Below are 13,897 nucleotides of genomic sequence, written 5' to 3' on the forward strand. Positions count from 1 at the left end.
GTTACTACAGTACTAGGGATTTAACAATAGTTTGATGTGCGTAGTATTCACCTTAATACATTGATGTATTGTGGGAGGGGGTATTTTCTGTGGCAATTAATTTACCCCCCCCCCCCCCTCCTTTTGATTGGCAATAGATGTGGACCATTTCGATCTATAGATATTCTCAATTGCTCTTTAACATTTCTGGATCCTCAAATGGGATGTTGGGAATACACATGATTGGATGTTGTGTCTTTTGAGGAGTGCTTGATGCTGCAGCTTTGAAAACAACTTGTATTTCATTAGTTCTTCTTTACTTGTTCACATATATACATGTTTTACTTGATAGACTTTAGCTAATATGTCATTGTAGACTTGATTTAAAAAAATGCTGTAGTATTTTTTAAATCAAAAGTATTTTGCTTTTGTAATTTAATTCTGGATGGATAACACATTGTCAATTGAAGACCAGTCACCTCTTTCAGTACTTCGATTATGGATGCCTGTTAAGCAGGAATGAAGAGGAAGGCTATGCTAATACATTGACTTGACAGTGATTTACCTATCAAGTTGATGTAGATAGATTGTACATCTTATAACTTTAGGACCCCGTTATATCAACAGGCTGATCATAATTGACCATTTGATGCCTATCTATACAGATGTTTTCCCCAGTGTTCAGACTTTCTTTTGGTCAGATAAAGAGTCTGATATCAGGGTCCCATCTATTGACTGATGGTGGCTAATGTCCCCACAAAGGCATCCTATGGATCAGAAAAACCAGTAAACAGTGGGGGCAGACTAATAGAAGATACCAGTAGTAGATTCCACTGATACTAACAGCAGCTCATTTACTCCATAAATTGGTCATTAAGTTCTGTTTAATTATGATGGCCAAGATAACAGCACACAAAAATAAAATTGTAACTGTCTATTCTGAGGGTATTGAATAATTCATCACTAATTTACTCACAGGCTTGTGTGCAGTTGGGGGATAGAAAATAAGTCACTTTGTTATAGACCCAGGAAAATTCCCCCAGGTGTCTATTGCACTGACAGCAGTAACATTTGGTACAATAAATGGTAAAAACTTGCAGACAAAGTGCAGTGGTCCTCTAATTTGATGGCTGTCGTGTAGTTATTGTATTTAGATGAGGTCCCTTTTCATTAGTAGTACATGTAATGGATTAAAACATTTGCCACAGATCATTGTTTTATCATTCAATGTAAGGGTAACTATTAATGATTTGAAATTTTGTCCTTTCAAGTTCTCGATCTTGAATCTTTGGAGTATGCTGCAATCTCTGTGTCAATCTGACTTTCTGTCTGCTGAGTTTCTGCCAATAGAAGCACATTGTTTAGTTCACTTTCTGGGTTAATTCAAGGGATATAGATGTAACAAATTGACAGATATAGTGTGTCTATTGCTATTTATTATGCTTCCTGTCAGTTTATCTCTATATAGTCAATACCCAACTATTTTTGCATAGTGGTCTAAGGATTTATATAGCGTAAGCATACTATGCCGAAATAGAGCACAGCTTCTTTTTCTGAAGAAAATCCGACAGCGCCCACACCGGGGATCGAACTCACGACCCCGAAATTGTCAGTCCGACACGCTACTGATTATCTATAGCACTGTATTATAATATATATAAACTTAGTTTCAAATATTTTACACTAAAAGAAAAAAAATAAACAAAATAATTTTTATAAAATAGTATCTTGCAATTTTTTTCCCTTCACACAACTAAAATTCTCTGAAACTATCTGTACATGAAAGATTCAAAATTAAAGAAAAAAGATTATGACGTACATGTAGCACAACGTGACATCATAATAGGGGTGTACTAACATGAATGTAAGAGGTGATGAAACATTGGAAATGGAGAAAATATTGTCGTTTTTATACAACAGTCAGCATAATAATAACTATAGTGTTATACTTTGCATGCATTATGCCTAAATAGTAAATAGTAGTCAGGGTTTGACACATAGTGCACTTGCCTCCGGTTCGTGCACCATGTGTCAAACCCTGACTACTATTTAGGCATAGTGCATGCAAAGTACAACACTATTTAATATATAAATATTCTGATGCATGCTCCATGCCCTATATTGTAAGGTCCAGTGACTCTGCTCAAGTTAAGGTGTGTTGAGGCATATTACTAATTCAAACAAACTTGTGGACATACTTCAGATGATGTATCTTACATGCCTTTTAAGAACTATAAACTCTTGTTAGTTTCTATGCCCCCCCCCCCCCCCCCATGAATATGGCAGAGGCATATATTGTTTTTCATGCCCATCTTCTCTGTCCTTCCATCACACTTTCATTTAGCCCAATTTTAAAGAAACTATTCAAGATCTTTTTATCAAACTTCATATGCTGATACATATTGGTGAGAGCTATTCAACTTATTCAACATTTTTTGACTTTCACCTTTTCTTTGTCCTTGACTTCACTTAAAAAGAAATTATCTTTAGCTCAGTTTCAATGAAACTATTCAAGGTTTTTATCAAACCTATTTTGCTGATATACATAGATAAGATCTATTTAACTCCATCAACGTTTTTTGACCTTGACCTTTGTCTTTGACTCTGACCTCACTTTTAAAAAAATTGTGTTTAGCTCAGTTTCAAAGAAACTATTCAAGATATTTTTATCAAACCTTATCTGATGATACATATTGATTAGAGCTATTCAACTCCATCAACAATTTTTGACCTTGACCTTTTTCTTTGACCCTGACTTCACTTTTCAAAAATTTGTGTTTAACTCAGTTTCGAAACTATTCAAGATATTTTTATCAAACTTAATATGCTTATATATATTAATTAGAGCTATTCAATTGCATCAACATTTCTGACCTTGACCTTTCCTTTGACTATGACCTCACTTTTCTCAATTTTGTGATTACCTCAGTTCTAAAGAAACAAATCAAAATATTTTATCAAACTTCATAATCTGATACATTTTGGTGCGTGCTAACGACCTGCATCAAATTGTTTTGACCTTGACCTTCCCTTTGACCTTTTTTAAATTTGCATTCAGTTTAGTTTCAAAGAAACTATTCAAGATATTTTATGTAAGCTTATGCACTGATACATAATTTGATGATAAATTATCAACTGTGTTCAATTTTTTTTAACCTTGACCTTCCCATTGACTTTACTATTTATTTGGTCTAAAACTCAGCTTTAAAGAAACTATTCAAAATATTTTCATCAAACTTCATACACTAAATACCAATTTTAATGTTGTATGAACCCTGGCATTTGTGTCCTATGAACATTTGTATCCTTAACAATCTTGTATAGTGCAGCTTTAGGTGTTCCTTAGTTGCTGAACTGTAGCTCTCTGGTGGAGAATATTGGACAGACAAACCAGAGAGCTACCGATCCATGCATTAAAAAATCCTTCAAATTATGGTGATGCTTTTTTGTCGCACACTTTGGTTGCTGTTTCTTATATGTGTTTCACAGTTTAAAGGATGATAATATTTAATTAACCATATTTTACTTCTAATTACCAACAGCCCTACAAGGCCTTCAAGTGAGCTTTAAGAATTCGCATTCCAACCTCCATATGGTTGGGTATTGCTAAAATAATGTGCCCTAAAGATGAATAAAGTATCAGGAATAGGAGTAAAATATATGGTAAATTAACAGATAACATACTTTTAGCGGGGGAACGCATATAATACAAGAAACAATACCTGATACGAGCGACAAAAAAGTGTCGCTGTAAACCAAAGGATTTTACAATGCTTGGATTTATAGCTCTGGTTTGCCTGTCTGAATTTTCTCAACGAGAGCTACAGTTCTGCAGCTAGGTGTCCCTGTGACCTACATTTGTGTTTCACTGACTCCTCATAGGGTCAGGATTTAGGTCAGTTCCATGCTTGTGGTGTGGCAAATAAAACTTCCACCTATGATTTAAGGATGCTTTGTCTGCTGCCTATATTTAATGCTGTAAACCTGTGGTGAGCTTAATATAGCATTTAGGCCTGTTTTAGCATGTAAAAATGATGTTAGTTAGATACAGTGTTGGGGTATGTTTCTACCTTATCATAAAATATATTACTAAACAATTTTGCACACAGTTCAGCTTTAACCATGTTTGAGATGCTGCATCTGCATCGGTCCAATTTGGAATCTGTAGTAGTGTTTAATTGTCTCTTTGTAGTTATTTTTAAGATGTGTGTTAATAATGACACTGATGCAGATGATAATAAAAATAGAGAGTGGATTATGTAACATTATGGTTTATAACCAATTGCCGCTCTAGAATGCTTGATTTCAATTGAGAATACATGATGGTTCAATTGATTTTTAATTGTTTTCTTTTATAGTTTTGAACAGCAGATGGAAGTTTTGCAGTTAAATATTTATGCTTTTTTTTTAAATGAAGTGAAGAAGGTCTCTATTTGCAGTCAGAAAACATTGCAGAAAAAAGAATTCTGCAGTATTTGATCGGACATTGGTTTGTTAGAGAACAATAAATTGCTTTTCAGTTATTTTTGGTTCTAAAGTCTAGAATGAATAATTCATTGAAATTGGCATTACTTAAAATGGGGTAAAAAACTATTTAAAATCGGAAATGACTAGTTGTTTGGCTAGGATGGGTCCACTTCTGGCAGTCAAAATTTTACCCATGGCTATAGTTGTACACTTTTTCATTTACAAGAAAATACAGTAAAACTTGTTTAGTATGAACACAGATATAATGATTTACGGATATAATCAAGTTTTTTGCAATCCCTGGCAAAATTCTTAACAATTCCTTGAAAAAATTATGGCTTTAATGAACTCAGATATAGCAAATTTATGGTTATAGCGAACTGATTTTGTCCCCTAGAAATTAAAATTAATGAAATATACCGGTATATCTTTTGTGGTGAATTTTCAAAAATCTTGATTTTTATAATATTGAACTGACATTAATTTTGTAAGCATTTACATTTGAAACTCAATTCATCCAAAAACTTTTGAACTCCAAAAGTAAATTTTGTATTTTATACTTCCCAAAATACATCTGATAGTCATTCTTGAAAGAAAAAATCTAAATTGCGAATTTGCTATGTATACTTCAACAAATTCGTTATACATATACAACAAATTACAGATATAGCATAGTAAACTCGCATGTCACCAGAACTTCTCTGCAACCTATTTTTACTGTAAAGGTTTGTGAATTATTAAATATCAATCAAAAACTAAAGTATAGGATAAATTTCTTTAAAACTTTCATTAGGTCACAAGAAAGGTATATTTAGGGTGTCACAAGGAAATTATGCAATTGAGTGTTAATTGGAGTATGTTGGTACTAGTGGGTAATCTTTTTAGATTCTGAGTCCATTTCTTGTGTTGAGCTTTCGTCCTGTTCTGAAGCATTGTCATTTTTAAAACATTAATAGTACCAAATATACAATGGTTGACTGATTGTCTGTTGTCGAGTTACATATATGATTATTGTAATATGTAATAGCAATTAAGAGCAATTAAGGTATTGTAATTGTAATATGTAATATTTTCCAGCAAATGATCTTCCTCTAGGTGGTGTCATTCATTTTAGGTTTTTATAGGTGATGTACTACTCTTGAAGAAACTAATTCTGAAACACAGGGAAATCAATGAATGATCAAAGCAGTCATTAGAACTCTCATGTTTGTTCTTCTCTGATGTCAAGTGGGGACTGAAACAGTTTTGCAGGATCAAAATCCTTAAGACAAATGAATTGGTAGCAGGAATAAATCTCCAAACCTTTTTTTGTGCCAAGTTGGATGATCAATTGAGATGATTATGAATATCATAGATGCTTACAGTAATCGTTGTTCTACCAACAAGGCTTCATTAAGAGGTGAAATCGGGAGCTAATTTAGGTTCCTCGTCAGAGTTTCCCCCTGTTATTACCCTACTGCTTCCTATTAGATTGATGACAATTTGTCAAGCTTGCCTGTGTTTTAATGTGTTGATGATAGATTATGACTGAATGTCCATTCATTTTTATGGAATTAAAGTTTCCATCAAAACCATTTCTGTATTCATCTTGATCAAAGATGGCAGCAGTGGGTGGCTGAATGCTTGAAGTGGGAGTTCTTTTATGTGGGATGTGTGATTCAATAGAAATGGTTATAGTCAAAGACATAAACTTTTGAAAATGCCATACAGTTGTTCTGTATCTCATTCTGGATAAGAAATTCCCAGTTGTTCAAATTAAACATGTATCTAGCTTTCAATCTTTATGGATTGTAATTTGAAATGTTAATTACTAAAAATATTAATTCTGTCCTACGTAAAATACTCAAAATAAAGAAGTATAGCACATCATATATCACATGAAAGTCTGCAAGCAGAGATAATATACCTGGAATTAAATGCTTTATCTTCTAGAAAATTTAAAGTCGATAAAACATGCAGCCAAAAAGTATAAACTATAATACAAAACTGGAGGTCAAAATAAAATTTGTTTCCCCTGCTGTGTGAACCCTGAATTATTGGTTTAGCTGCTGTGGGCATGGTATTGTATGGTTCTTGTATAGATTTGCTTCCATTCTGATGGATTTCCTTACATGTAGGGAGGCCATTATCACAAGCCTGTTCTTAATGACTTGCAAAGTCATATTTAAAGATCCGTAATAATCGGCAGAAATTTAAGGGGGAGATTTTCACATTTTGAAAAATAACTATTTGATTGTGTAATCTGAATAAATCTTTCATTGGAATCTAAAATTAATTTAGTGTTTTGTTTGTTCTTTTAAAATAATAATCATGATGATGATTAAAAAACCAAAAGAAACAACAAAGGAAGAAAAAAAAACAACTAAAAACACCAACAACAAAGTATTACTAATTTATTTGAACTGATCGACAAATATTAATTGCATGTCCATCAAGAGAATTAACAGTTGCAAATTATGATCACAGTTTATTAAAAAAACATTATATACATGTACATTTATTGACTGAGTTCAACAGAAATATGCATTTCGTTGGTCCCTAGAATCAAACTTAATTTGCTTGCATCAATTAAGCTCATTAGATCAAAGGCAACAGTTTGGTTAGAGGTTTGGCAAAACGTATTCTGCTCGTGAACCCAGTCAGTAAATGTTTTCTTATAACTTTAACTTTTTAGTATGACATATCTTGTGTGGGCTTTCATGTTTACAATAAAGATGACCAAATTTTGATGTAAATTTTCTTTATTAAACTGCAGTGCAGAATTATAATTTGGTCAATGCTTGATATTGCAATAACTTAACAGAACTCTTTTGTAGGGGTGAAACGGTTGACCGCAATTTTTTACACAGTACAAAATCTCCATTTTCGGTTTGGTCATTTTTTTGTCGGGATCATTATTCAGTCCGACAGGTTTGGTATAAGTAAAAACACACTACTCGGCATAATTTAATTTTAAAAACGTAATTGTTTTAGGACTGGTAGTTTGTAAAATAATCTTTAACAGTCAAATCATTATAGTCAATTTTCATGTAGATTTAATGACAGGATTTAGTGAAACAAAACATAAAACATTGAATTTGTTTCCTTCTATCAAAATGTAACATATCAAAAATACCCGTACTGAGACAAAATGATACGTATCGTATCGTGAAGGATACTACTCTTTTGCGATGAAGGTAGGAAATGTCTGTTAGCTGTGGATAATGTGCTGTTGAATTTGATGTGAGAGATTTTAAGGGGAGATAAGATAGAAGTCCTGCTGAAATATTTTACTGAACATTCGATTGTCACTAGTGTAAACGATATAAGAAGTCCTGCTGAAATATTTTACTGAACATTCGATTGTCACTAGTGTAAACAATATTATGCCCGAAAATCTTGTGAGATTTAGAGCTTCTTAGACTTCACTGCAAAAGAGCAGCAGTAAGTTAGATAACTATAATGAGCTGAACGTAATACAAAGAATTCCATAATTGTGGAACACCATCTTATGCAAATTAGTTGTAATTGATCCCATCTATGCTGAAGAATAAAGTATGTCGTAAAAAAAAACTGACATAGCGATCCAACATCTCATCAAGAGGTCTTTTTTTTTTTTCTTTTTTTTTGGACTGCACAGTAAAACATTGGATATATATTAGATTTTTTTAGTATAGATTTATGGAGGAAACAATTTTTAATGGCTAAACAATAATAAATGTTGGCACCAGATATAGTACAGAAAAATTAATTAGCAATACCTACTTAGTTTTCAAGCTTTAAATCAAAAAAAGTTTCTTATAAGAATTGGTCAGCATAGAGCAGTACCCATGCTAACAGCATGAGGCCCTATGAAATAAATAGTGAAAAGGATAGAAATTCACTTCCAGTTTAATTACCTGATTAAGATTTTAGCAAACTGTGAAGCTCTTGTACCAATGCACTACATAAAGAGAATGGAGGCATGTTGAGGATGAAGAAAGAAAAACAGTTGGAAAGTATGTTAGAAGAGGTCTATTTGTCTAGAAGCCTTGTAAAATTGTACCATGCATTAATTGAAGCTATACAAATTTAATGAGTCTAGTATTACTGCAGTGTTAATTAAAATTCAATTGTGCACTAAGAGTTTAATTTTGGTGAAGCACCTATTTCATTAGGATAGATTTCTTTGGATGTCAATGATTTGACAATTAAGCACAATAAAGTTAGAATAAAAGCTTTGCTATGAGCTCAGTTTATTTGCATATGCTCGAGGGGTTTTCTTTGAAATTCAGATAATATTTTAATTCTAGGTGAGGCGATGTATTGATCTTGGGGAAGGGTAAATTAATAAGTATAGAAGGTTCATTTAGGACTTGAGGCCATTCTGATGATTTGCAGAAGGTAATCCATATCTGTTTTTATGTATTTTCTTGGACTATACAGATCCTAACATGGATGGTTAATTAAAACTGGCTTAGCTTTTACTAAACTAGGACTCCATTTTTCTTCTAATTACTTCGCTAATCACATCAAGTTTCAGCCCCCCATTAAAGTCAAATCATAATGAACATCAAAGCTAGGATTGATTAATTTAGGTCTTTTAAGTTTGCTTGTATTTTTTTCTCTAGTAGATTTCTATTTCATTTCCTGATGTAAAGGGATTGATTATGAGGGTTGATCTCTAATTTATGATGTTTGAGTTCTCATGATATTTGGAAAGAATATTTATTGCACATTTTATCCTGTATTGTAAGCATGGTAAAAGATGGAATATTTGTTCAACACACACTTATGCATGCCCTTTTATCTGCTGAATTTTATTTAGAAAAGAAGCCCTCTTTCCATGTAACATACTTAATTGTTTAGTTTCACAGCACATGGTACTACAGTATTATACTATTTAAGAAGTCTTACATTTCTAATGTTATACTGAGAAATCCAATAGTATTATATACATATATAAAATGCAGATAGATGTTTAAAAATGTGACAAACCTGCATTATTAATGATTTTTTTTTTTACTGGGATTTCCTGAAAACCTACCCTCCCAGGGATGTAAAACAAAGAATTAATTTATTGTGGCCTTATGTGATCTCTTTTGATCAGCATGATTCATAAATGATGATTGAAGGTTGAGGTATTGACACTTGGTTGTGATGTCATGACATTCGAGCCCTAAGTCAATATATGCAGATGGACTTTTGATAATTTCTTCAAAAATTTCCCCAAAAATAATTTGATATATTGAATAGTTTTTAGGCGATAAATATCAAAACAGACTATAGTATTTTGAGAATCATCAATATGTGTATTTATAAACTTGTTCATTATTTCTAAAGTTCTTATTCTCCTGCTGAGTTTGAAATATTTTATTCCTGTTTCTAATACTATTGGGAAAAATATAGTATTTCCATTCATAAATTAAGCTCTTTTAGAAAATATGGATCATAGTTGATCAAAGAAACTGACAAAATAAATGAAAATTGAAAATAAAAATTGGTAAATACAGCTGAACTTTGAGTGATTTGGAATCTCAAGTACTTTTTAGCTCACCTAGGCCAAAGGCTCAGCTTTTGTGATCCAAGTTGATTGTTACGAGAGGTACACTGTGAGGTAAAATTTTTGTATTTTTCAGCATTTTGGGGTAATTTTTGCATTTTTGGGTTTCGAACTCCACAATAACAAGGTTATTTATGTTGATATGACTGTGCAAGGTTAAAAACCTAAAATGCCTTAACCCCAATAGAATTTCAGACATGATATGGGACTTGTCTGTAGTAGCTATGGACATGAGGAACCCATATTTCTCATATATCTCTCATTTGTATGTTTCTTGTTTGTCTGTCTGTGTAGCTGATTGTCTGTTATTATTTCACATTTTTGACTTCTTCTCTAGGACCACAAAACCAAGTTTCCTTGAGTGATTGGGATTCAAGTTTACTTAAATGAAGGACCTTCTTGAAAAGGAAGATGATGAAAAAAATGAATGGGTGGTTGTCTTTAAAAATCTTCTCAAGAACCACAGGGCCAGAAAAGATGAAATTTAAGTGAAAGCTTTTTGACATAGTGAAGATTCAGTTTTTTTTTTGTTTTTTTTTTTTTTTCAAATCATGTCCTCCCCCCTCCCTGGGGTTAGGGTGGGGCCACAATAGGAGGTGAAAGTTTGAATCTTCTCAAGAACAGCAGGAAAGTGATGAGTGATATTACTGTGCAAGCATCCTAAGATAGTTTAGATACAAATTTTTTACAATACCATATATATTGTTTAAGAAATACTAGAATTCAATAAAAAATGAATTTTATTCTCATTAAACATATAGACCTCACCTTACTGTTTACTAGTATTAGTGAGCTGAGGTCTATTTTTAAACATGGGAACAAGGGAGCTAATCCTGAGGATTGAACCATTAGAATTTATACATTTTGATTATCCAAATGGGTTCTAGGAAATAAATTACCCTCATCAAGATTACATTTCTCTAGAATAAAGATGACCTTGCTGGAGCAAGACCTTCAGTGCACTGAGTGAAGGACCATTGCACAAAGGCCACTGAAGTTTCTCTTTGCATCAGACAGTTAATTGTCTAAATGATTGGCTTCAGGGCATCCAATTATCTTTTGATTGAAATCCTTTAAGCCTGTGCTGAAATTACAGTCATATGTCATATGGTATCTTTCAGAAAATGTTTTTTCATAACTGCAGTATTAAGGTTTCATGGCAATGACAAGTGCTGCATATCTGTTTAAGTGAGTTGACAGCCCGAGATGATAGTGATGCTGAAGGAAATATGTGGGGGATCATGCCTAATTAACTACTGATCCATATTCATCTGTTTCTGGGCCAATAATTGACTGGAGATTAGGGGTTTTATCTGTTCTTTTATGCCTGTTTGTAGAAGTCCAACATCCATTTCAGCTGTAGAAAAGCATCAACAGTACGTCATAAATCGACAGTAATGATATTTGGCTTGTCTACAGATAATGGCTTCTGTTGGGTTCCACTGTACAATGTGCATTTGTCTCTTCTTTCTGGAGACGAAATCAGTAAAGGACTTTTCATGTTATGATATTGTTCATAACACCGATGACAGAGATTTGTAATAAATAATCCGAGAAGTCTGACTGATACAGGGGAATCTTTTTCCCTATGATTTAGACATTTATGGGCATCAGATATGTAGTTTAGAGGTACTCGGTACATTTAACACTTGTCACATTAGCAGAAATTCTGATTCCATGGTTGATTTTTTTCAGTGCATTATCAGTGCACTGTGTACTTTAAGCATTGTGGAATGTTTGTTATAACAGGCAGAGTTAATGATTTTGTGTTTCTGAAGCTCTCATTTTTCTATGAAGACAAATACATGTATTGTCACTCATCAGTTGATTTATTGATTTTATTTGGATTTTTGAATGCATGCTTGTACTAGACTACTTCTCTTGACATCAACCACAGAGCCAATATAAGACCAGCGTTATATTATCAAAACATTATTAATTATGTAGACACTTTAATGCAAAAATTATATGGGGTCCTGCATATTTGGGCGATGTGTATAAGCTAAGCCTAGTATGCATTTTTTCAAGGACCTCATATTTTTCTGTATTACACCTCTCTTAGTGTCTACAAAGATTTTTCAATATTAAAAGTTCATTTTCTCAGAGCGAAGCAAACCATTCCATAACAATTGTTTACATTGTGATGTCATCTGGTGCTTATGTGACCTCCTAGCTAGGTCAAGTGAAAACAGTATATGAAATTTGATGTTTGGTCTGTATGTCACTTTGAAAGGGGGGGGGGGGTGGATTTGATATCTGGTCAGTGGGTGTAACATGAAGGGGGTATATTAACAATATCATGTCAGTATAGGCAGCAATTGATACTGTTGGTTTTTATACAGTGTTCTTCTCGACCAATGAAATGTAAGATTTTGATAAGGGGCTATTGATAAAGTAAAATATGTCCAGCCAAGGCACTGGAGATATCATCCATTGTTTCTGTAGCTCTCGCTTTTCTCCCAACCAGTGTGGTTAATGATTGCATTGTGAACTGTTTTGAAAATAAAATCTTTTGAAATATATTTGTATCTAATCTCGCAATACCAGCCTTGTGCATTGCATGCATAACTCATATTGTGTATATCATGTCCATGAAGTAAAATTGAATACAAATTGCCCTTTCCACTTGACAACTTGATGTAATAGTCAGTATGGTTTGGAATTGGATTTAGGTAGAGTTTATTAAATACTTGAAAAATCAATTGCTAGCTTGCTAAACTTTATTAGACAACAGACAGAAAGTACATGAAATTGTTTTTTTTTTTCATTTATTTTTAATTTGGAAACTGAAAAATACTTATTCTTTTTTTCAGATGATGGTTCTCTTCTATGGATTTTAATCGCTTCTCTTTCTTTCTGGTGGTGTCCAATTACAAAAGGTAAAATTCACATAATCAGCTGTACTGCAAACAGACGTTTGTGCAGGGGATAGGGTAATTTACACTGAATATATAGAAAGAAATGTGTTTAAATGTAATTTTACTGGATTGATATCATCATAAAATTCCAGTAGAAGTGGACAGGCATGGTTTACATGGTGTAATATAGATTTAGACTATATGGCTTCCACTTTTTGAAAGAAAATGCAAATAAGCTATGTATTCACTAGAAATTTCACAATTCATTTGGAAATCAGTACTGGGTAAGAAAATTTGTTGTACCTTTAAAAATTAGTTCCTACATACACTATCCTAAAAAAGACTAACATTTCTAATGTTTTACTGAACGGTCATAAAAAAATCGGTGTTTGACCTTAGAGTGAGATATTGAACCTGTGAGATATTATGTCACAGTAGGTGGGATCATCTAAATCTTATTTGCATTCGTTGGTATGGAAGCCAACAAAAGATACATGTTTAGCCAGAAAACAAAAAAAAAGGTAAAACATTAAAACATTTATTGACCGTGTTCTTTGGCAAAATGCGTTTTGTTTGTTTGGCCTAATGGCCTCAGGCAAACAGGGTCTGACAAAACACATGTTGCCGTTGAACCCAGTCAATAAATGTTTATATTATACTTTCATGTAAATTAGTTGAATCTGATTCGTTGAGAAACATTTGTTAAAAAAAATAATACCCGCCGAATGATGAAGCCACGCCCTAAAGCATAGCAACAGTCAACTTTTCTTGACGATGGGTGTTATTAAAAAAAATAGTGACTGCACAGAATTTATGCGTGCAAGGTTCACTGTTATCTGTTATTGTATAAAACATTCAGTATAATATAATAAATATTGCATGTAGTTGAGTGTAACATTGAAAACTCACCCCTCAAAACCAAGGTTGACAATGATTTTCTTGGGGTGAAAATTTTCAATGTTACACTCAGCTACATGCAATATTTATATAATTGTTACATGCTAGTTTTCAAGGAAAACTAATCTTTTTGCACTGCAGCAGTATCAGCAGACGTAGGTTGACACAACTTTAA

At 32.9% G+C, this 13,897-nt stretch overlaps 1 protein-coding gene across 4 annotated transcripts in view; it reads left to right on the top strand.

The window, feature by feature from the left end:
* LOC133173705 (uncharacterized) overlaps positions 1–13,897 on the top strand; it is a 71,000-nt gene that overhangs the window by 16,348 nt on the left and 40,755 nt on the right. For all 4 annotated transcript variants that reach the window (XM_061308718.1, XM_061308720.1, XM_061308721.1 and 1 more), the window contains exon 2: positions 12,781–12,846. In XM_061308718.1, the coding sequence (XP_061164702.1) occupies positions 12,781–12,846 (66 nt within the window). The remainder of the gene's footprint in view (positions 1–12,780; positions 12,847–13,897) is intronic.

The sequence above is a fragment of the Saccostrea echinata genome, unplaced genomic scaffold (genome assembly GCF_033153115.1).
Source record: "Saccostrea echinata isolate AGI-Se365-2 ecotype Australia unplaced genomic scaffold, CSIRO_AGI_Sech_v1 ptg000056l, whole genome shotgun sequence".
In the NCBI taxonomy this organism is placed as follows: Eukaryota; Metazoa; Mollusca; class Bivalvia; order Ostreida; family Ostreidae; genus Saccostrea; species Saccostrea echinata.